Genomic DNA, 23,177 nt, shown 5'->3' on the forward strand with positions numbered 1-23,177 from the left:
GCCACGAAACGGACTTCCAACCACATCTGTACATGCCCAGCCATCCTGGCCGGCAATCCACACAATCATTTTGTGGCAGAGGATGTGATTCCCACAGACCACGTGGGTCAGGCAGCCAGAGGTCGAGCCAGTCTACTACCCCCCCCCTCCCCCTCCCCAGCAGCCACAACCACCAAACCCCTTTAATATGCCCTCTGACCATCATAGACATTCAGTGGGGGGCAAAATACACCATCACCTGCACCACTGGGGGTCAATAATATCAGACCATTGGGTTTTGCAGCTTGTCCAGATGGGCTACTCTCTCCCCTTTGTGACCCCCCGCCACCTACTTACAAGCTGACAAAGGACCACCTCTGCTTGCTTTGTCATGAGGTGTTAGCTCTCTTGGCCAATGGAGCTATTGAGAATGTGCTGCCATTAGAAGTCGGTCGCAGATACTATTTCCGCTACTTTGTGGTGCCCATGGATGGAGGACTTCTTCCTATTTAGACATGCGCCTTCTCAATCTCTTCCTGAAAAAGGAGAAATTAAAAATGATCATGCTAACACAAAACCTGTTTGCCCTGGACGCAGGAGACTGGAGGGTATTGCAGGACTTGTAGGATGCTTATTTTCATCCCCTCCTGTCCTGCCTACCCATTGGCGTTACCTGAGTCCAGGATATTCAGACCATGATACTGATGTTTCAGCCTCTATCCTGGATTTTGGTGAGACTGTGGCTGTTGGGCCTCATGCCTCCAGCACCCTTCTTGTGACACACGCCTGCTGGCATATGAGGGCTCTGCAGTGGGACCTGAAGTTCCAGTAGGCACAGCATATGGGGAATCTCTCTGACATGACATGGTACAGATCTTGAATGTAACTACAAAAGTCCTGCAGTGGTGGACAAGGACCGCAATTGGTTCTGTGGCAGACCCCTCTCCCTTCCCCAACCAGAGCTGACTGTGGTGACAGACGCAGCACTTCTGGGCTGGAGCAGTCATCTGGAAGAGGTGCCGATCAGATGACTCTGGTCTCCAGACCAGGCCGGACTCCACATCAACCTGTTGGAGCTCCAATCAATCTGACTGGCATTGAAGGCCTTTCTTTGTTTAATTAGGGAAAGGCTAGTTCAAGTGTTCACAGACAACACCACCGCCATGTGGTACTGTAACAACAGGCCGGGGTGAGGCCGTTGACCCTTTGTCAAAAGGCTGTGCACCTCTGGACATGGCTGGAACATCAGGGCATATCTCTGGTGGTTCAACACCTGGCAGGCTCTCTGAACGCCTGGGAAGACAAACTCCGCCATCGATGCCTAGCGGATCACAAATGGCGTCTCCATCCGGAGGTGTTGCAAGCTCTCTTCCAAGAATGGGGAGAGCCTTAGTTAGATCTGTTAGTCTCCCCCAAGAATGCGTAATGTTAGCAGTTTTGCGCATTGGAGTTTCCAAGGCGGCTCTCGTTCTAAGACGCTTATCGTCTTGAGTGGAGCCCAGACCTCCTGTACACCTTTCCGCCTATACCACTCCTGCCCAGATTTCTCAAAAAGATCAGGAATGACCGGGCCTAAGTTATTCTTGTGGCTCCGAACTGAGCATGGAGAGTCTGGTATCCCTAGCTGTTGAGCATGAGCACGGCTCCCCAGTTCAGGCTGCCTTTACAGGAGAAGCTTCTGTCACAGCAACAGGGCAGTGTTCTGCACCCCAACTTGTCAACATTTCGCCTTCATGCGTGGAGATTGAGCGGCGACAGTTGACATCTGTCGACCTTCCACCCAAAGCTTGCAATGTAATCTTGGTAGCTAGGTGTCCCTCCACCAAGACGGTTGATGCCTGCCATTAAAGAAAGTTCATGGCATGGTGTACAGATCAGCAAGTTGACCCCCTATCTGCATTCCTTTTCCAGGTTCTTCTGTTTATTCTTACTCTCGCCCAGCAGGGCTCTGCTTTGGGCACCTTAAAAGGCTATCTTTCTGCCTTCTTGGTTTTTCTGCGGTGGCCAGATCAACCATCCCTGTTCAAGTCCCCTGTTGTACCCAAGTTTTTGAAAGGTCTCCAACACATGTTCCCACCTTCACCCTTCATTATGCCCCAGTGGGACCTTAATTTAGTCATAACATTACTTGTGAGCTCCTTTCGAGCTGTTATACAACTACCCTATCAGCCGCATCACTTTAAAAACGGCCTTTCTGGCTGCAGTAACATCTGCCAGAAGGTCAGGGAGTTACAGGCTTTGTTTCATCTCAGCCTCCGTACCTTACCCTCAACCCAGACAAGCTAATCCTTCGGACTAGGGCATCCTTCCTACCGTAGGCAGTCACTCCCTTTCATGTAGGCCAGTGCATCACCCTGCCTACTTTTTGTTTTCATGCCTCACCCCTCTAAAGAAGAGGAGAGACTCCATCATCTGGACCCAAAAAGAACATTGCAGTTCTATCTTGAATGCACCATAAGAGTTCCAGTGGAAGATCAACTCTTTGTTGGGTATGTAGCAGCCAGAAAAGGTTAGGCGGTGCAGAAATGGACCATCTCACAATGTATAGTTCTGTGCATCAAAATATTCTATGTATTGGCCAAAATGCAACCTGCTGAAGGTTTGCGAGCTTACTCTGCCAGAGTCAAGGTTTCGGCCACTGCCTTAGTTCCCGGAGTACCCATCCTGGATATCTGTCAGACAGCAATGTCGGCTTCCCTTCACACGTTTGCAAAGTATTACTGCATTGACAGTCAGGTCCGTCATGATGGGTATTTTGCCTGTTTGGTCTCACAGGACTTTCTAGTATTATCCATGTCACAGCCGCATCTCCGGGGGGTATTGCTTAGGTAACTATTGCAAGGTAAGGAATCTGTGACTAGAAGCCTCTATCAGCAAGGGGGGGGGGGGGGGGTGCACCTGGCTTCGGCAGGGTACCCGGGACTCTGTGCTCCTGCTCCACTGAAAAATATTCTATTAAAAGACCATGAGGTTGTAAATGTTTAAGCACAAGGTCCTCAACAAAGAGATCCACCGCCGGTCCTTCTGTGTGTTTCAGTACGCCTTTTATGTGGACATTGAGGGACAATATAGGTGGAACAAAGTCTTTCAGGTTGGCTTCTCAATCATCGCATTTATATAGCGCACTACTCACCCAGAGGGTCTCAAGGCGCTGGGGGGTCCGCTACTGCTCGAACAGCCAAGTCTTGAGTTGCTTCCTGAAGGCGAAGTGGTCCTGGGTCTGGCGGAGGTGGGTGGGGAGGGAGTTCCATGTCTTGGCGGCGAGGTAGGAGAAGGATCGTCCCCCTGTGGTGGCTCTTTGGATGCGTGGGACGGTGGCGAGGGCGTGGCTGGTCGATCGAAGCTGGCGTTTGGGAGCGTAGAAGTTGAGGCGGCTGTTGAGGTATCCTGGGCCTTGGTTGTGTAGGGCTTTGTGTGCGTGGGTGAGGAGACGGAAGGTGATTCTCTTGTTGACCGGGAGCCAGTGCAGGTCTCTCAAGTGTCTGGAGATGTGGCTGCGACGGGGGATGTCCAGGATGAGTCGTGCTGAGGCGTTCTGGATCCGCTGGAGTCTCTTCTGGAGTTTGGCGGTGGTTCCAGCGTAGAGGGAGTTGCCATAGTCCAGACGGCTGGTGACGAGGGCCTGGGTGACCGTCTTCCTGGTCTCGGTGGGGATCCACCGGAAGATCTTGCGTAGCATGCGCAGGATGTTGAAGCACGACGAGGAGACAGTGTTGACTTGTCTGGTCATGGAGAGGGAGGAGTCCAGGATGAAGCCCAGGTTGCGTGCGTGGTCTGTTGGTTTAGGTGCGCTGCCTAGGGCGGGGGGCCACCAGGAGTCGTCCCAAGCGGCAGGATGAGGACTTCCGTCTTGTCCGAGTTCAGTTTCAGGCGGCTGTTCTTCATCCATTCGGCTACCTCTTTCATCCCTTCGTGAAGGTTGGCTCTGGCGGGGTCGTTGGTGAGGGAGAGGATCAGCTGGGTGTCGTCGGCGTAGGAGATGATGTTGAGGTTGTGCTGGCGTGCGATGTCGGCGAGGGGGCTCATGTAGACGTTGAAGAGAGTAGGACTGAGCGAGGAGCCTTGAGGGACGCCGCAGATGACTTCGGTGGCTTCAGATCTGAACGGAGGGAGGCGGACTCTCTGTGTCCTTCCGGCGAGGAAGGAGATGATCCACTCCAGTGCCTTTTCTTGGACTCCGACGTTGCTGAGGCGTTGTACTAGGGTACGGTGGCAGACAGTGTCGAAGGCCGCGGAGAGGTCGAGGAGGATGAGGGCCGCTGTTTCTCCGTTGTCGAGTAGCGCTCGGATGTCATCCGTGGCTGCGATCAGGGCAGTCTCTGTGCTGTGGTTGGCCCGGAAGCCAGACTGCGAGGGGTCGAATGATCCGTTCGTCTCGAGGAAGGCGGCCAGCTGCTTGTTGACGGTCTTCTCGATGACTTTTGCGGGAAGTGGGAGCAGCGAGATGGGGTGGTAGTTCTTGAGGTCGGTGGGGTCGGCCGATGGCCTCTTGAGTAGGGCGCTGAGTTCGGTGTGCTTCCAGCTCTCCGGGAAGGTAGCGGTGTCGAAGGAGGTGTTGATGATGTTCCGCAGGTGGGGTGCGATGACAGCGTCAGCCTTGTTGAAAACGTGGTGAGGGCAGGGATCGGTCGGAGATCCGGAGTGGATGGAGTTCATCGTGCGGACGGTGTCTTCGGTGTTGATCGGGGTCCAGGCGCGGAGGGTGGTGGTGGGGGGCGGTGGTTCGGTCGTGGTGTTCGTCGGTTGAGTGCTGAAGCTGTTGTGTATGTCCGTGATCTTGTTGTGGAAGTAGGAGGCGAGGGAGTTGCAGAGGTCTTGCGAAGGGGTGATGTCGTTGTTTCCGGCGTTGGGGTTGGAGAGCTCTTTGACGATGTTGAAGAGTTCCTTGCTGTTGTGTGCGTTGTTGTCCAGTCGTTCCTTGAATGCGGTTTTCTTGGTGGCGTGGATGAGTTGGTGGTGTTTTCGGGTGGCGAGCTTGAGGGCAGTCATGTTGTCCGGTGTTGGGTCTCTGCGCCAGGTTTTCTCGAGGGCTCGGCAGTTCTTCTTGGAGCTTTTGAGTTTGTCGGTGAACCATGGGGCTCTCTTGCTACCGGGTCTGCTAGGCGGGTTCCTCAGGGGGGCGAGCTCGTCTGCGCAGTCGCTGATCCACTTCGTGAGGTTGGTGGCCGCCTGGCTGGGGTTCGTTGTGCTGGTGGGCGGGTTCATGCTCAGGGAGGTCGCGAGCTGGTCGGCTGTGATCTTGTTCCAGCTCCTGCGTGCAACCTGTTGCTGGTGGTGGTGGATCGTGGTCCTGCCGAAGCTGAAGTGGACGCAGCTGTGGTCCGTCCAGTGGAGTCCGGTGGCGTGGCTGAAGGCGATGTCCTTGCTGGATGAGAAGACGGGGTCAAGTGTGTGTCCGGCGTAGTGGGTGGGGGTGGTGACCAGCTGCTTGAGACCGAGGTTGGCGAGGTTGTCCAGCAGGGTGGTGGTGTTGCGGTCGTTGTAGTTCTCCAGGTGGAAGTTGAGGTCCCCGAGGAGGATGTAGTCAGCGGAGCCGAGGGCGTGTGGGCTGATGAAGTCGGCGATGTCTTCGCTGAATTGTGTGCGTTGTCCCGGGAGTCTGTAGATGAGGGTGCCTCTGAGGGTGGTCTTGGGGTTGATGTGGACTTGGAAGTGCAGGTGCTCGGCGGTTGCGAGGGTGTCGTCGGTGTTGGTCGTGATGCGGATGGTGTTCCTGTGGACGATGGCGATGCCTCCTCCGGTGTGGTTGATGCGGTCCCTTCGGATGATCTTGTAGCCGTCTGGGATGGCGATGGCGATGTCAGGCGCTGAGGAGGCGTTCATCCAGGTTTCCGTGAAGAATGCGACGTCTGGGGCTGTGGTGTCGAGAAGGTTCCAGATCTCGATGGCGTGCCTGTGGACGGAGCGGGTGTTGAGCAGGATGCATTTCAGGTGGCTGCTGTTGTTGCTCGTCTTGGTCTTGGTTGGTGTAGGTGTAGTGCAGGTGAACTTGCAGGAGTTGCAGCAGAAGGGTCCGTGGGTGCGTCTCGGGGTGGCACGGTAGCAGCCCGGGACTCGGCCGGCGTTGAGGGTGGCGGCGTCGTACGTCCGGCGGGCAGGCTGGGGTCTGCGGGGTCCTGGCACTGGGCACGGTCCCTGCGCGGACGGGCGCAGACGGGCTTACCTTTAGCGCACCTTCGGCACTCAATCGGTGCTCCCGCTGCACGCGTCCGCTGCGCGGTCGCTCTGGGGGCGTCATAAATCTGGAGCCGGGAGGGCGGGTCAGCTGGGAGGCGGGAGCGGGGCGGCCAATGGGCTGGAGGTGGGCGGGGCCGCAGGGAGGCAGCGGCGGGAATCGGCGATGACGGGCGGCTCAGCGACGGCTGGGTCGCTCTGGCAGGCAGGCAGACAGGAAGGCGTTTGGCAGCAGGAGGGGTGACCAGGCCTCGTAGAAGGCACAGTGGTCACTCCTGAATCGCCAGCAGCGCTTGACTTAAATCTGGAGCCGGGAGGGCGGGTCAGCTGGGAGGCGGGAGCGGGGCGGCCAATGGGCTGGAGGTGGGCGGGGCCGCAGGGAGGCAGCGGCGGGAATCGGCGATGACGGGCGGCTCAGCGGCGGCTGGGTCGCTCTGGCAGGCAGGCAGGCAGACAGGAAGGCGTTTGGCAGCAGGAGGGGTGACCAGGCCTCGTAGAAGGCACAGTGGTCACTCCTGAATCGCCAGCAGCGCTTGACTTAAATCTGGAGCCGGGAGGGCGGGTCAGCTGGGAGGCGGGAGCGGGGCGGCCAATGGGCTGGAGGTGGGCGGGGCCGCAGGGAGGCAGCGGCGGGAATCGGCGATGACGGGCGGCTCAGCGGCGGCTGGGTCGCTCTGGCAGGCAGGCAGGCAGGCAGGAAGGCGTTTGGCAGCAGGAGGGGTGACCAGGCCTCGTAGAAGGCACAGTGGTCACTCCTGAATCGCCAGCAGCGCTTGACTTAAATCTGGAGCCGGGAGGGCGGGTCAGCTGGGAGGCGGGAGCGGGGCAGCCAAAGGGCTGGAGGTGGGCGGGGCCGCAGGGAGGCAGCGGCGGGAATCGGCGATGACGGGCGGCTCAGCGGCGGCTGGGTCGCTCTGGCAGGCAGGCAGGCAGGCAGGCAGGAAGGCGTTTGGCAGCAGGAGGGGTGACCAGGCCTCGTAGAAGGCACAGTGGTCACTCCTGAATCGCCAGCAGCGCTTGACTTAAATCTGGAGCCGGGAGGGCGGGTCAGCTGGGAGGCGGGAGCGGGGCAGCCAAAGGGCTGGAGGTGGGCGGGGCCGCAGGGAGGCAGCGGCGGGAATCGGCGATGACGGGCGGCTCAGCGGCAGCTGGGTCGCTCTGGCAGGCAGGCAGACAGGAAGGCGTTTGGCAGCAGGAGGGGTGACCAGGCCTCGTAGAAGGCACAGTGGTCTAGGATCTGGGTCCAAAAACCAGAGGTATTCACCATGTGGCAAAACCCAATCCCCACTCACTGTAAGGGAAGTAGGCACCCGTCCCAGAGGCACCGCAACCAGGGAACAGTTCAATTCTGCAGGGCCCGTGCGGTCTTTTAGAATGGCAGCACGTGTGTCTAGGAGTGATGTTGGAGATGGGGGAGAGACGGCATAGGGTATTTTCGCCTTGGGCCCCAAGCCACAATAGTCAATGGACGTCTCTGGGTGAAAATGGGTGGTCAGGACCGTGCACCCCCAATGGGCACCGTCACTACTCACACTGCCTCCTTTGCCGTGGGGTAGACGGCACCTCCCCTCTGCCGTGGACAACATAGACTTCACTCGGGCAGAAGTCCCAGGTGCTCTCACCTCGCATGTGACTCACCTCCAGCATATCGCGGGGGTCAGCGGCCTCAGCCCTCTTCTCATGGCACTTTCAGGTTGACGTCTCCGCACATACCAGGCTGCACTGAGTCCCCAGGCAGGGACAGCCTGCCGTACGGGCCCGCACACATCCTCTGCCGGGGGCAGTCTCGTCTTCGCAGGAGTCGGCAAGTTGCAGCTGTGTGGCAGGCCCTTCCTAGGCCTCAGCAGGTACCTCTACTGCGGTCACCCCACCGCACACCTCTGGGCGTCGCCACCACTTTGCAGGACAGGCGTCACCTGTAGAATCACCCCTCACTGCTCGGGGCCATATTTCGTGACCCCGTCGGACAACTCCGGTGTCCCCACCAATTAGGCCTGAGTGCCCCGCTCGTCGTTGGCCCTCGCCGGCTCCTCAGGGCCGGCGATCCACTTGAGGCCGCGCCGCTCAGGCGCTCCCTCCTTTTCCTGCCCACAATGATGGAAGCCTCACTTCTCCCGCCACACTAGACAAGGTAGGCGGGCAGCTTGTACTTTACGCTGTGTATGACAGATATTCAGTCCGATGAAGTGGGATTTAGCTGGCGGGTGGCAGGAGCTGCGCTAGTGAGCGCCATCTTCATTGGCGATTAGCCGCGCCTCGCCACAGAACCTTTATTTAAGTATTTCTTCCCTGGCTGGAGGAGTTCTTTGCTCAAGTGGCCATCCTGAGAGCTGGCCAAGCCCTACCCCCAGATTCTGCTATGCCAGTCGTGGGTCATTTGTTTTATTTCAGAATTTACAAAACCGTGGCTATTCATTTGAGGACATTAGAAGCTTATAGCCTGAGGTATATTATGTAGTGCTAGTGGTGACTCCTTTCAGCAAGATGGTGTAAGTGGGACATTACATAAATGGTGTTTGACAGTGACACCAACTCTTTTCAGCGTATTCTTTAGCAGTCTTCACTAAGGCACAGATCAGGGTGGGCCTCACCTGTTTTGCCTCCATATTGTTAACAGATTGCTGAAGGGGTTCGGAAACTATATTCTTTGTGCACAGTTTGTGGCCCTGTCTTAAGATTTACGTCTGTGTCTGGCTTTCCATTTGGATTCAAACTGACATTTTCATGTCCTTGTGACTATGGGAATATGGAACTCAGGAGATGAAAACAATTTTATGTCCTTTAGTCGTTTCGGCAAAAAGAGTATGTGAACTCTGAGCACTTTCCGCGTCACCTTCAAAATTAGCATTTTACCTTGACAGAGCAGGCAGCTTTAAATGTCCTCAACTAAACAACTTTGGGAAAAGAAATGTCTGTTCAGCCCATACTTCTTTAAAAAAAAAAAGTATGCTGTTATGAAGGAATTACTGTACTGTTTGCTTCTTTGTCATAACGGTACAAAATGGAACTCGATATCACTGATAGACTACAACCTCCCCTGTTCTGCATCACGCAGAGTTCCTTTTTGTAACAACTTGATGAAAACCATCCTGTCAATTTATTGTTTGCTAAAAGCATCAAGCTGTATTAGTATAAATGATTACGTTTACACACAAAGCAAAGTTGGTGGCGCTTTACGAATGTATATTTAATTAGGAAAATTGAAAGTGATTGCTAGGTTTTTCTCTAATTCTCGTTAATTGTATGACACACCTGGTAATTTCAAAGGTAAAACACTGCATGTTCTCCCTAGATCCTTAGACTGGACTCTTCCTTTTAGAGTAGGAAGAAGATCGATGTGCATGGGGTGCATATTGCTCTAGAGTGGCTATGTGGGTGAAAAACGATGATCTCAAATTTGGCTTAGGATAATTGAAGCATTCCTCCCATTATTTGGGAAACCGCCTTTACAACAAGGTTTTTACCTCGTTGTACCTTTGCCACGCATTTTTTAGCATGCATATTTTTACCATGAATATGCATTTACAACGCATGCCAATACCACGAATTTAAGGTAAGTTGGAGGGGGGTGGGGGGGGGTCTCCTCCCACAAATACATTGTTTATAAATCTAAAAACAATGCATGGTATTTGCCTGCGTTGCAAATGCATATTCGCGGTAAAAAACATGCGTGCTGAAAAACGTGGCGAAGGCATGTGATGTATTTACCTGCGTTGTACGGTTGTACAACCCCATTGTTTAGCTCCTTGTTGCAGTTGACAGTTCAGGTCATCAAGTAAGGAAAATGGGCTTAGTGTTTGGAATATACTTGTTGCCGTAGAAATTGTTTAACTTCCCAAAGGGACCCCGAAGACCTGGCTGCCTCATCTCTAAGTACCTTTCTGTTGTTTTTTAAAAATTATTTTTATTATCATTTTTCATGCATAAATAAGTAAAATGAAACATTATAACAACAAATCATTGCAGCATTTCCCTAAATACACATATTAAGAACATAGTTCATGAGATGCCCCAGTCAGCCAGCACCAGGAGGTGACGTACTCCCAAATCTCAGTCCCAAATTTGACACCGTACAGTGGTCCGGTCCGGGCTTGCAGTTCCAAATGATGCCTGCAATGCTGTTTTCTGCTTCATTAAGGGGGGGGAATAAGTGCACTTGCTTAGGACCTCCCCTCCGCACTCCCAGGTTATCGGTCTGAAGTCGTTGTCCTCCCAGTCACTCTCTCCAGTTGCTCAACCATTTCTCCCCATATTTCTAGGTCCTGTTCTGCATTTTCGTTTGTCCGCCTCCGTTTCAGTCGACCCTTCTCAGCCACAGACCATTCCCATAAGTCCGACATCCACTTGTGCTGCGGAGGGGTTTATGACTTGCGAAACGCCGCCTGGCCAATACAAGCCCCAGCAAGGCAAATCTGTTCATCATTGTCCTCCCTGTTATAGGAAGTGATAGCCCAAGAAGGCAGTGTTGAGCCGTTCTCTCTAGCCTTTCCCCTGTGACCTCCCGGAGCGCCCGCACCACCCCAACCCAGTAGGCCTATCTCAAAGTACCTTGACAAGGATATACAGATTTTCATTCTCGTCGTTCAGCCATTCAGTCACTGAGATTTTCTTTCATGCATGGGGCCCTTTTATGTACCCTCCATTTTTTTCAGACTCTGCTGAGGAGCTAGTGGACTTCACGTTTTTTATAGTCAAGCAGCCCTCTTTGTGAACACTAGCTCCAGAAAGTGTATTACCTGCTTTTGTACTACCATGCAAACAAATGGATGCCAAGGGATACAAAAAAGCACTCTACAGACTTACTCACACATGTAGAAGTTCATCAGCTGTCGCTCATTGGCTGCCTTAGCAGAGCAGGTGTACTTTGTGGGGATCCTTCTTGTAGTCAGGCCAGGGTCCAGGAGGAGAGCATCTTCCAATTTGTTCCCAGTTGCACACAACAAAGGTCCACGTTCTGGAAGGCACTCATGAAGTCCGTGCACATCAGTACTTCTGTCATCCTGAAAGATGTACACTGGCCCAACTTCCGAAGGAAATTGTAAGTTTCAAAAGCACTGGTCACTTATGAAAAGAAAGCATTTCATTGGGTTATCTCTCATGCAATCTTAGAAATGCTAATTTGGTGGGAAAAGATGGGTTCACCAACCCAGGTAGAACGAAGAAAAACAATTCCTTCAAGGGCAGTGAAAGGTCCCTGTCACACATTACAGGCCTACTCAATCCTATGTAAGCAAAGTCTGTGTCCATAGATGTTAGCATTTGGGCAGTGAAAAGCAAAGCCTTCAATAATGCGCCATCCCTAAAATCAGGTAAGGGGGGCTTACAATTCAGGTGAGCACTTTTAATGCCCTGTATCCCATCCAGCAGTAACCAAGTGCTCTGTTCAGAACTACTAAACGTTGGAACTCTGGTGTTCAAAGTCGTCAGGATGACAATAAAGACACATGAACACTAAGGAAGCTAAATAATGCAAGGCGGTTTAGCTGCTGCATACAGCTCAATCTCTGTCCTAACTGTGATTATGACAACCTCAGATTTCATTGATTAGTATGGTCTAGCTTCATCATTTCACAAAAGATACAGTCTGTTGTGAAACCATTAATGTATGAGACCTGTTGAGCTATACAGAAGTACAATGTTTATCATTGCAGACATGACTTTTAACATTGTTGTAAAAGAGAAGGATTTAGGATATGGCCCCCTACATTTGCCCTTTCCAAACAAGTCTCTTGAATATGGAAATGCTGAGGGTAAGTAATTTCACGCACTAGGGTGGGAGGGTGGTTACTTCTCTATCCGACCATATCTCCTGCAGATTCTAAATTACAGTTACAAATTGAGACATGTGAAAGCTGCCTTTCCCTTGCAGCCCTCTGTCACTGCTTCTTCCCTTCCCATACCCATGCTAAACCCTTCAACCCCAGCAGAATGGAGGGGAAGAGGCAAAGACAGCAATATTTTCGTAGACATTTGAATGTTAGTGGCATCGGTCCTTTGCCAGTGATTAAGGCAGACTTCTATTCTTTTCTTAAAATGCTGTCAACAGTCCATTGTTCTCCATTTAAAATGTGTTAGTTGTTTTTAATGTTTTGCACTGCATCTAAACTGTTTTTCCTGTTTTCCAAGGTTGTGGATGGATTTTTCATCAAACGCACCAGGGATGTTCGGGAATCAGCGGCTTATCTCACTATTATGACTCGTTACCTGCAGAACCTGTATTCGGTATGTGGTTGATGAATACGTTACTAGATTTGAAGCATTAAGAAACTGTTCCTCATGCTTCCTGTAAACGCTCAAACAAATTTCTTGCAAAAGACTCCTGTTGCAGCCAAACACTTCATACCTGGTTCTAATGCAAGACAGTTATAAACAGTTGCCTGGGCTCCTACAAATAATCTATTGATTTCTGCTGTTTGAGTAGCAAATGCGACCCATTCTCTTAGGAAGGTGGTGCATAAGTCACCAGGGTGACCAATTACTTCTGCTGGCTGTTATATTGCTGACTGGAGCCTCAACAGATCCCTCAAATTGACATAAACCCACGGGCCTAATGTACCCTTCTTTTAGGTAGGTTTTGAAGTGAAATACTTGAGCCCGATCTTTGTGTGACCCTATTGCTAAACTCCATTACACCAAGGATTCCACAGACAGCTAAAAATACAACGAGGTCAATTAATGACCGATTGTGAGCAAAACAAAGCCATTGGCTTAACACAGTAATAGACTAGGGCTATTCCTGGATTACCCTGATTTGAGTTGTGTACTAGAGCTATAGCTACATTGTACTGTTTGTAAACTAATGTGTCAAACCAGCCTAAATCAGTTTGTAATGCCAGATTGAAATACTTCCCTTCGCATCCTGACCATATATATGTGACAGAGACTTCTAGCTGCAGATTCCTTACTTTTGAATTTCCCAGGCGTCAGACTGGATCCGGAAGATTTTTCTAGCAGTATTCTTACGCACCAGTAGGTGGCAACTATCGGCTCTGTGTCAGTTGTCAGCATCGTCCACACCGTATGTTGTAGCAGTACCTATATAGGCGCGCTGGCGTTAGTTTTTTATTTCCACGCCATCCAGCACTGATCATTTTACAGGAATTTTGTTACTTTTTGTCAACTTTTTTGGGGGTTTCCTCCTGGTGTGTCGAGGATGTCATCACGTAGGACACGTTTTAAGCCCTGCAGAGCCTGTCACCGGGCAATGTCGGTGACGGATCCGCACCTTGTGTGTCTGTGGTGCCTGAAGTTCGACCACAACATCAAGTCATGTCCGATTCCCGGGCCATGGTGCCGACTGCTTTGATGGAGCGGTCCCTGGAGCTGCGAGCGGCTCGTGACTCCGCGGAAGTTCACAGGAAGGTCCCGGGATTGTTCACGGAGGCTGAAGTGCTCTTCGTCCCATTCAAGCTCATCAGGACGTTCAGGTAAGAGGCACAAGAATAAGAATGAAGTGTTCTTCGACTTCTTGTCCGTCAGCCAATGCTACGAAGGAGCATCGGCATCCGAAGCCTGTACCTGTGCCAGGGTCAGCTCCACGCCTCCCCTATTATCGAGGAGCTGGAGCGACCCCCCCAACCCAAATTTTTTTATGAGGCCCTGTGTCCCGTATTTGGGTGGCCCGACCCCGTTGAGGGCCCTGTGGAGTCAAGGGGGGGGGGGGGGGGTTGTTGTTCTGTGCCAGCTGCTGTGGCTCCAGTGTACCCCATGGATCCGATAGTGGATTCGAATCTGTGCCAGTCGTATCACTTCAACTCTCCCCGACTACGGTCCTGATGCTGACACTCCCAGCGCCAGTCCCATTATCATTCCCAAGTCTGACACGAGCCGGAACCGAACTGCCCAACGCCTCTGCTGATGCCGGAAGGACCTTCGAGTCCTAGATTACATCCTGAGCCCTATTCCTGCGGGCTAAACCTCAGGGAGGAGTGGGAGGGGTCGCTGGACCCTCTAGAATGCCAGCCATACAAGCCTCAAATGGACTGGTTTGAGGAACTGGGTGATGCCAGCAAACTGAATACGTCTTCAAATCTGGGTTTTGCGTGGCTGTGGAGGAGGGAGCTTTCCTATGCTGTGGTGGTGCGGATAGGTGCTGAGTTCCTTGACCTTCAGTTGCCCTTGTGGCTATCAAGACTAATCTCTTGATTGAGGTGCTGCAACTGGGAGTCTCCTTCTTTCGGAACCCCTACTCCCATTCAATGAGGCTCTCTCCGACGTCCCTCAGGGAACCTGGTCCGAACCCAGCACAGGGATTCCTGTGAATAGGATGATCGCCCGTCACCACCGCCCCACTCCTGGGGACCCAAATGTCCTCACTCAACACGCTACCCTGGAGAGCTTGGTGATCCAAGCTGCCACATCTCAGTGGGCATTCCCTACTGTACCTCTGGACAGGCAATCCAAGAGGCTAAATTCTTCGGGGAAGAAAATGTTCTCTTCTGCCAGCCGGTGTTGTGGTCTGTAAACACTGCATGCCTATTGGGCCGCTATTTCCACACACTGTGGGAAACAGTTACGCAAGTGCTGCCACAGGTCCCGGAAGGAGAGTAAAAAGAACAAATGATGGACAGAATGCTGAACAATGCAAACATTCACCCCCAGTCACAAAGTTCTAGGTTTAAGCCATCGTTCTTTTACTCACCACGCTTCCCCAGTTTGGACCCAGCCATATACAAATCAGCCTTGAACCAGTTCCTCATGGGAACAGTCCAGCCTGAACTCCTAAGCCAGGTCTTCCCTGGACCAGAAACAAGCATCCTAAGACCTGTTTCGGGGCATCACCCCATATCAGCTCGGCTAGCTTGAATCCAGTAGCGCAGTGAGCAAGGGACCCCCGTCTGGGCATACCCTTCTCACTTAGAGTGACAAAAGCTAAAGTAACAAATGATGGACAGAATGCTGAACAATGCAAACATTCACCCCCTGTCACAAAGATGTGGGTTTAATCCATTGTTCTTTTGCTCACCACGCCACCCCAGTTTAGACCCAGCTATATTCAAATCAGTCTTGGTCCTGTTTCTCATGGGAACAGTCCAGCTCAAGCTGCCAAGCTAGGAGTAGGATAGCATGAGCAGCAAAAAAACTATGGATTTAGGCCCAGATCTCTGTACTCGGGTGAATGTTTTAAAATGTTCAACATTCTGGCCATCAATTCTTCTTTTTGTATTTGTCACCCCGAATGGGACGGGTATGCCCAGACATGGGTCCCATGCTCTCCATGCCACTGGAGTCAAGCTAGCCTGGCTGATGAGGAGTGAAACCCCGAAACCGGTCCCAGGATGCTTTTTCCCGGTCCAGGGAGGGCCTGGCCTGGCAGTTCGGGCTGGACTGTTATTATGGGGAACCGGGTCAAGACTGATTTGCATATGGCTGGATTTAAACTGGAATGGCATGTGGAGAAAAAAACAATGGATTTAGGCTCAGATCTCTGTACTGGAGTGAATGTTTGTCGTTGTTCAACATTCTGTGCATCAATTATTCTTTTTGCGCAGGTCCCGGAAGAGGCATGGGCCATCCTCTCCCAAGCCATACCAGATGGGAGAGACGCAACAATATTCACAATCCATTGTGGTCTGGACACAATAGACTCACTGGGCAGAGTGGTTTCCTTGACGGTGGCCCTAAGGCACCATGCCTGACTGAGAACGACCAGTTTCTCGGGGGATGTCCAAGCTTCCCTTATGGAGATGCCTTTCGATGGCACTCGTCTCTTCTTAGACAAGGCAAGGTCTAGTTAGAGTGCTTTAGGGACTCGTGGGCTGCGGCTAAGTCCTTGGGCCTCTCAGCTGGCCCTAGTCGTCCCCAGTCTGCCATTTGCTCCTTTCATGGCTATGGAAGGGGTTTTCAAGCGCTCCAACCCTATCCTAGCCACTGAGCTGCGCAATCTTCCCAGCCTCTGTGTGAATAAGGGCGCGGTTCCTAATGTCCTCGTGGGTTGGGTAGCCAGTGGTGTGCTCCAGCCACCACCACCCCCGGCAGCTGCAGCCTTCAGACTTTCCTAATCTTGCCCTTTTAGATCATGGGCATCCAGTTGGTGGCAGGATTTGCCATCACCTTCACCACTGGCAGTTCATATCATCAGACAGGTGGATTTTGCAGATGGACCAAAGGTATTACTCCCTCCCCTTCGAGACCACCCCTCCCTTCATGCCTCCATCTTATAACTGGTTGACGGAGGATCATTTTCTCTTGCTCAATGGTAAAGTTGTTGCTTTCTTGGTCAAGGGAGCCATAGAGAGGGTTCTGGACCCAGAAGTAGGCTTTGGTTGTTATTCTCGCTACTTTCTGGTCCCCAAACAGGACAAGGGCCTTTGTCCTATCCTAGTCCTCCAATCCCTTAACTTCTTCCTCAAAAAGGAAAAATTCAAGCTGCTCACGCTAGCTGAGGTCTTGTCTGTCCTGGATCCAGGAGACTGGATCGTAGTGTTAGGTTCGAGGCATGTGGGCTGCTGAATTCATATCTGTGCATAGATCGCCGCCTAGTGTTGGGTCCGGATGATTGCACATTGTTGTCCTGGAAGAGTCTTCGAAGTATCACAAGATAGGTGGCTCCTCCCCTGGACTACAATGCGCATGGGCATCCCCTCCATCCTTAGATTGTTTTTTTCCGCCATTGGGTTCGGATGTCCTAATCTTAGCTCTTTGAGTATTTAGGCCTTTACATTCGTCGGTATTGTTTTCGTTCGGCGCCAAGTCTATTTGTCGAGGGCGTTCTCGAGTAGATCATCAACGATGGAACCAAAGACATCGAATAGCCCCTTTAAGCGTTGCCCTCTTTGCAACGCTAAGTATGCTCGCTTCGACGTGCACCCGGTGTGCAACAAGTGCCTCTCTCCAAACCACGACGAAGCCACCTGTATGGCGTGTTCCAGGTTTCGATCGAAGAAGACCCTTCGCATTCGTCGAGCAGCTCGGCTCGAGGCGCAGAAAGCGACGCCGAACCCGGACAACATCTTCGGGACAGAAGATGAGGAGGTCGTGGACCTTGAAGTTCGGGGGGAGCTATCGGATCTGGCTTCGGAGCGAGAATCCGACTATGATGCCGAAGACGAGCGTATAGTAGACGAACAGGAAGATGGTGTCGTCGAAGAGGTAGGAGATGACGAGGAGGCCCTTGGGCCGAGGAGGATGGCTCAGAGGATGAGCTAGGCCCACATGTCGGTACAGGGCCCAGAGAGGCACTCGATAAGGCTCAAGTCGAGGGATCGCCACAAGGCCTTACCCAAGATCATTCTTCTCGTTCTACAGCCCCGCATAAAGGCCCGGCTACGAACTACCCTAAAGAGCCGTCGGTATCGAAAGCGCCATCATTCGATCAAACGAAATCGAAACTGAAGGCACAGGCACCTAACTCGAAACCGAAAGTGAAAGAGTCTCTCATCGGCAACAAGGCCTCGAAGCCCTCGGAGCCGAACAAACAAAAGAAGGCCGTCGACGCACAGAGATTTCATGGGGACGTCGAGCCGAAGGCGGCGCCAACAACCAAGGTCTAGGTTGCCGACCCGAAAAAATCAGCGCCGAAGATCGTCGACACAAAAATACAGAGCGACTCGCGACGGCCGACCCATCCCAGTTCTCGTGTCGAGAACACGGCGTCTGGTTCGGGGTTAGATGCCACGTCCAAACGGGTATCGAAGGAACGTGTCGAATCAACAACACCGTCTCCCTTCCTAAAGAAGAAGGTGTCGGAGTCGTTACTCCGCATCCACGACACGGCTTCCATGCTCGGCGCAAAAGCACCCCCGCAGCCGAAGACAGTCAGCACAGTTCACATCGCGTCGACGCACATAAAATTCGGACTACCATCGGCGGTACGACCGACTATGTTCGACGCAAAGAAGGGTCCCGAGCTGCAAAAAGGGGTCGACCCGAAGAAACCTGTCGAAGCACCAACAGGAATGCCAATGGGACAGAGAGCTGTCGAAGTACCTCAGGAAGATGAGGAGCCAAGGCAGTTTATCGATGCGGAGACTGGTAGACTTTCAATATATAAAAGAAAGATACTGCCAGAGAAATCAATGGAGCCATACAAAATTCCATTGAAGAAGAAGAGGACCACATCACCAGTTCTAGTAGAACATGTTCAATATTATGACCAGGAACCTCAGTCATTCTCACCCACACAATTTGATGTGGATGCAGGGGATGCTGGTGATGCTGAGGACACTTATCCTGTGGACACTGACCCTGAAGATCAAAACCAACCTTGGGTGGACGATATTGGTACAGGGGACCCACATACTGCTCCAGACACACCGGCATATGTGGTAAAATCATCTCCTACTGAGGATACTGCTGCTTTCAATGCCTTGATTGAGAGAGCAGCTAAAAATCATGATGTACAGCTCCACACTGATCCTATTGAGGATGATTTTCTGATGGATACCTTCTCTACCTCAGAAAGATCGGTTAAGACTCTGCCCATGCTGAAGGGGGTCCTAAAACCGGCTCATGACATTTTTAAGGAGACCACAAGGGCGAGAGTACTAAACCCTAGGATTGACAAAAAATATAGGACAGCTCCTGTGGACCCTACCTACATAAGAGGCCAGTTGCCTTTGGACTCGTTGGTGGTGTCCAATGCTCAGAAGAGAGCCAATTCACAGACAACGGGTGATGCTCCTCCCCCTGACAAGGAGTCTAAGGTCTTCAGGAAAAAGAGTTGCTGCACAGGCAGCTAACATCTGGAGAATTGCCAACACTCAGGCACTTCTGGCTCGATACGACAGGGCGCATTATGATACCCTAGAGACACTGCTACAGCACCTCCCAGATCAGTTTAAGGAAGGAGCAGAGTCGCTTATTACAGAAGGGAAGCTCATAAGCAATGCTTCCATTAAGTGCGCTCTTGACGTAGCGGACACTGCAGCTAGGGCTATTAACACCAGCGTCATGTTAAGAAGGCATGCTTGGTTGAGAATCTCAGGATTCAAACCAGAGATACAGACAACGATACTCAATCAACCTGTCAACCCTGACTCCCTTTTTGGCCCCGAAGTTGACACCACCCTAGAAAAGATCAAAAAAGATACAGAGACTGCAAAGTCTATGGGGGCTCTGCAATCACAGCAGTTTCGGAGTGGGTCCTTTTGTCGCTCTAGCAACAGAGGACCATCTAAAAACCAGAACTCCCAACAGTCGCAGTACACTAAAGGAGGTTCACAGACCACCTATAATAAGAATACTAGAGGTGGATACCGTGGAAACAACGTCAAAGGCAGAGGCCGAGGGAACAACAGCTCCAGGTCCTCCGCCACCAACAAACAGTGACGCCTTGTCACTGCCCCCCGACCACGTAACACCTGTCGGGAGGAGACTCCAGGAGTTCCTGCCGGTCTGGAAGTCCATCAATACAGACAGGTGGGTGAGAGACATTGTCCAGTACGGTTATTGTCTGGAGCTCACATCCACTCCACCAAACATACCACCAAGACACCGTCCTATGTCCGCAGAGCACTTGCACTTATTCCACCAGGAAGTTCTCAGTATGCTCCAAAAAGGAGCCATAGAACTCGTGCCAGCAGAAGAACAGGGATCAGGAGTGTACTCACTGTATTTTCTGATCCCCAAAAAGGACGGGTCTCTCAGACCCATACTGGATTTACGACCTCTAAACCGTTACATTCTGTCAGAGCATTTTCACATGCTCACCTTGCAACAAGTGCTGCCGTTGCTCAAACAGGGAGACTTTCTCGCATCACTAGATCTCAAAGATGCGTATTTCCATATACCCATACACCCATCACACAGAAAATATCTCAGGTTCACTGTTATCAATCAACATTACCAGTTCAAAGTCCTCCCTTTCGGAGTAACAACGGCACCCAGAGTGTTCACCAAGTGCCTGGCAACAGTGGCGGCGCACTTAAGGAGACAGCACATACATGTCTATCCTTATCTGGACGACTGGCTTATCCAGGGAAAGTCGGCCCAGCGGTGTGCCAACCACGTAACCCACACCATTCACCTTCTTCACAGCCTTGGCTTCTCCCTGAATTATCCAAAGTCCCACCTTCAACCCACCCACGTACAGCAGTACCTAGGCGCGACCATAGACACTCTGGCAGCCAAGGCACAGCCCAATTCAGTACGGATCAACAGCATGCAGTTGCTCATAAAAAAGTTCAAACCTCAACACACACTACCGGCACGAGTGTTTATGCAGTTGATAGGCATGATGGCCTCCTGCGTCTTCATAGTCCCGCACGCGAGGCTACATATGCGCCCGCTTCAGGAGTGCTTGGCACGTCAGTGGAATCAGGCTCACGGACAATTGAAGGACCTAGTGTTGGTGAGCGGTCGGGCATACAACTCTCTGCATTGGTGGAATCCACAAAACCTTTGCAAGGGCCGACCGTTCCAAGAGCCTGTCCCACAAATCATACTTACGGCGGACGCGTCTCTCCAGGGATGGGGAGCTCATGTACTCAATTACACAGTGCAGGGACTATGGACGACACAGCAAAGGAGGATGCACAACAACCTTCTGGAACTCATGGCAATCTTCCTTGCAATGAAGGCATTCAAAGTACACTTGTGCAACAAAGTCGTGTTGATCCGGACGGACAATATGACCGCCATGTACTACATACAAAAGCAGGGAGGGACACACTCCCCACAGTTGTCTCATCTGGCTCAGAGCATGTGGAAGTGGGCCATTCAGAGGAACATCTTCCTCATGGCCGAACACCTCCCGGGCAAGGACAACCAGATGGCGGATCTGCTCAGCAGACACAGCCACCAAATACACGAGTGGGAGATATATCCATCAGTACTCCAACCGTACTTCCAACGGTGGGGTCATCCAGAGATAGACCTATTCGCCACAAGGGAAAACGCAAAATGCCAAAACTTTGCCGCCAAGTTCCCACATCCACAGTCGCAGGGCAATGCAATATGGATGAACTGGTCAGGCAGATTTTCGTACGCTTTTCCCCCAGCACCATTAATACCGCTGGTGGCACGCAAACTGAGGCAACACTCAATGACGCTCATCCTGGTTGCTCCAACGTGGGCACGCCAACCATGGTACACCACGTTTCTGGAACTCTCCGTGGTACCGCATCAACGACTACGGCTAACACCCACGCTTTTAACGCAGAGCCATGGCGAGATTCAGCACCCAGATCCGCAACAGCTGAACCTGGCGATCTGGCTCCTGAGATCTTAGAATTTGGCTACCTAAACTTGCCTCCAGAATGTATGAATATCATCAAGGAGGCACGGAGACCCACTCCCAGAGCCTGCTACGCGGCTAAGTGGAAAAGATTTGTCATTTATTGTAAAAATAATGGCATCAATCCGCTGGATGCATCGACGCAAAACATTATCTGTTATCTATTACACTTATACCGATGCAATCTAGCATACAATTCCATCCGTATACATTTAACCGCACTGGCAGCTTACCTTCAGAACAGGCAGCACCTCTCACTGTTCAAAGTGCCTGCCATCAGAGCTTTCTTGGAGGGACTCAAACGTGTGATTCCTCCAAGACACCCTCCTTCACCAGTCTAGAACCTAAATGTGGTCCTCACCAGACTGATGGGACCACCTTTTGAACCTCTACACTCTTGTGAGATTCAATTTCTAACATGGAAAGTAGCTTTCCTAGTTGCCATTACTTCCCTAAGAAGAGTTAGTGAACTTCAGGCACTAACCATTCAAGAGCCATTTGTACAGGTTCATGCCAACAGGGTCGTACTACGCACCAACCCTACTTTCATGCCCAAGGTAATTTCGCAGTTCCATATGAACCAATCCATAGAACTACCAGTGTTTTATCCTAATCCTGAGAATGTAGCAGAGAGAATGCTCCACACACTTGATATCAAAAGAGCTCTCCTGTACTATATTGACAGAACACACAATTTCAGGAAAACAAAACAACTGTTTGTTGCCTTTGTTCCACAGCACAAAGGCAACCCCATTTCCAAAGCAGGAATAGCTAGGCGGATCGTTAAGTGTATACAGAATTGCTATGAAAAAGCTAAGTGCACACTAACAATTCCTCCAAGAGCCCACTCCACACGAAAGTTAGGGGCCTCCATGGCTTTCCTGGGAAATATTCCTTTAGAGGAGATATGTAGAGCAGCCACATGGTCCACTATACATACATTTACCAAGCACTACTGTGTAGATGTACACTCAAGACAGCAGGCAGCTGTAGGACAGGCTGTTCTCAAAACTCTTTTTCAGACTGCTGCAGCTGGCACGGGAAGCCGCCGCTAAATGGAGGGACTGCTATATAATCTATGCACAGATATGAATTCAGCAGCCCACATGCCTCGAAACGAATATGCTACCTACCAGTATGCATCTGTTCTTGGCATGTAGGGCTGCTGACATTCAAATCGCCCACCCTCCTCCCCGGCGCCTGTAGCAGCTGTAGCATTCAGTAATTACTAGTTAGCATGGTCATCATTCACTGTATTACACTATCTATGCCACAATTGCGAAAAACAATCTAAGGATGGAGGGGATGCCCATGCGCACTGTGGTCCAGGGGAGGAGCCACCTATCTCGTGATACTTCGAAGACTCTTCCAGGACAACAATGTGCAATCATCCGGACCTAACACTAGGCGGCGATCTATGCACAGATATGAATGTCAGCAGCCCTACATGCCAAGAACAGATGCATACTGGTAAGTAGCATATTCGACTTGCAGGATGCTTATTTCCATATCTCCATCCTGCCTGCTCACCGGCGTTATCTGCGATTCACAGTAGGCCAGGAGCACTTTCAGTTCACCGTGCTCCCTTTTTGCCTTATAAACGCCTCTCGGGTGTTCACAAAAGTGATGGTGGTGGATGCAGCTCATCAGCGGAGATAAGGGGTGTAAGTCTTCCCCTATCTCGACTACTGACTGTTGAAGGCGGCCTCCCCCCAGACTGTTGTCTCCAGGCTACAGTGAACCTTCTGCATTTGCTGGAGTTCACTATCAACATGCCGAAGTCACACCTGACGCCTTCTCAGATGCTCCCTTTCATCTGAGCTTTTCTGGACACAGTGCAGTTTCGGGC

The 23,177-nt window shown here is 51.6% G+C and overlaps 1 protein-coding gene across 1 annotated transcript in view; it reads left to right on the forward strand.

Annotated features, from left to right (window-relative positions):
• The window catches only part of MUS81 (MUS81 structure-specific endonuclease subunit), a 306,294-nt gene that overhangs the window by 211,963 nt on the left and 71,154 nt on the right, over positions 1 to 23,177 (forward strand). Inside the window, exon 13 of the mRNA XM_085625914.1 lies at positions 12,280 to 12,375. Within this exon, the coding sequence (XP_085482040.1) occupies positions 12,280 to 12,375 (96 nt within the window). The remainder of the gene's footprint in view (positions 1 to 12,279; positions 12,376 to 23,177) is intronic.

This window comes from Triturus cristatus, chromosome 9 (assembly GCF_964204655.1).
Source record: "Triturus cristatus chromosome 9, aTriCri1.1, whole genome shotgun sequence".
In the NCBI taxonomy this organism is placed as follows: domain Eukaryota; kingdom Metazoa; phylum Chordata; class Amphibia; order Caudata; family Salamandridae; genus Triturus; species Triturus cristatus.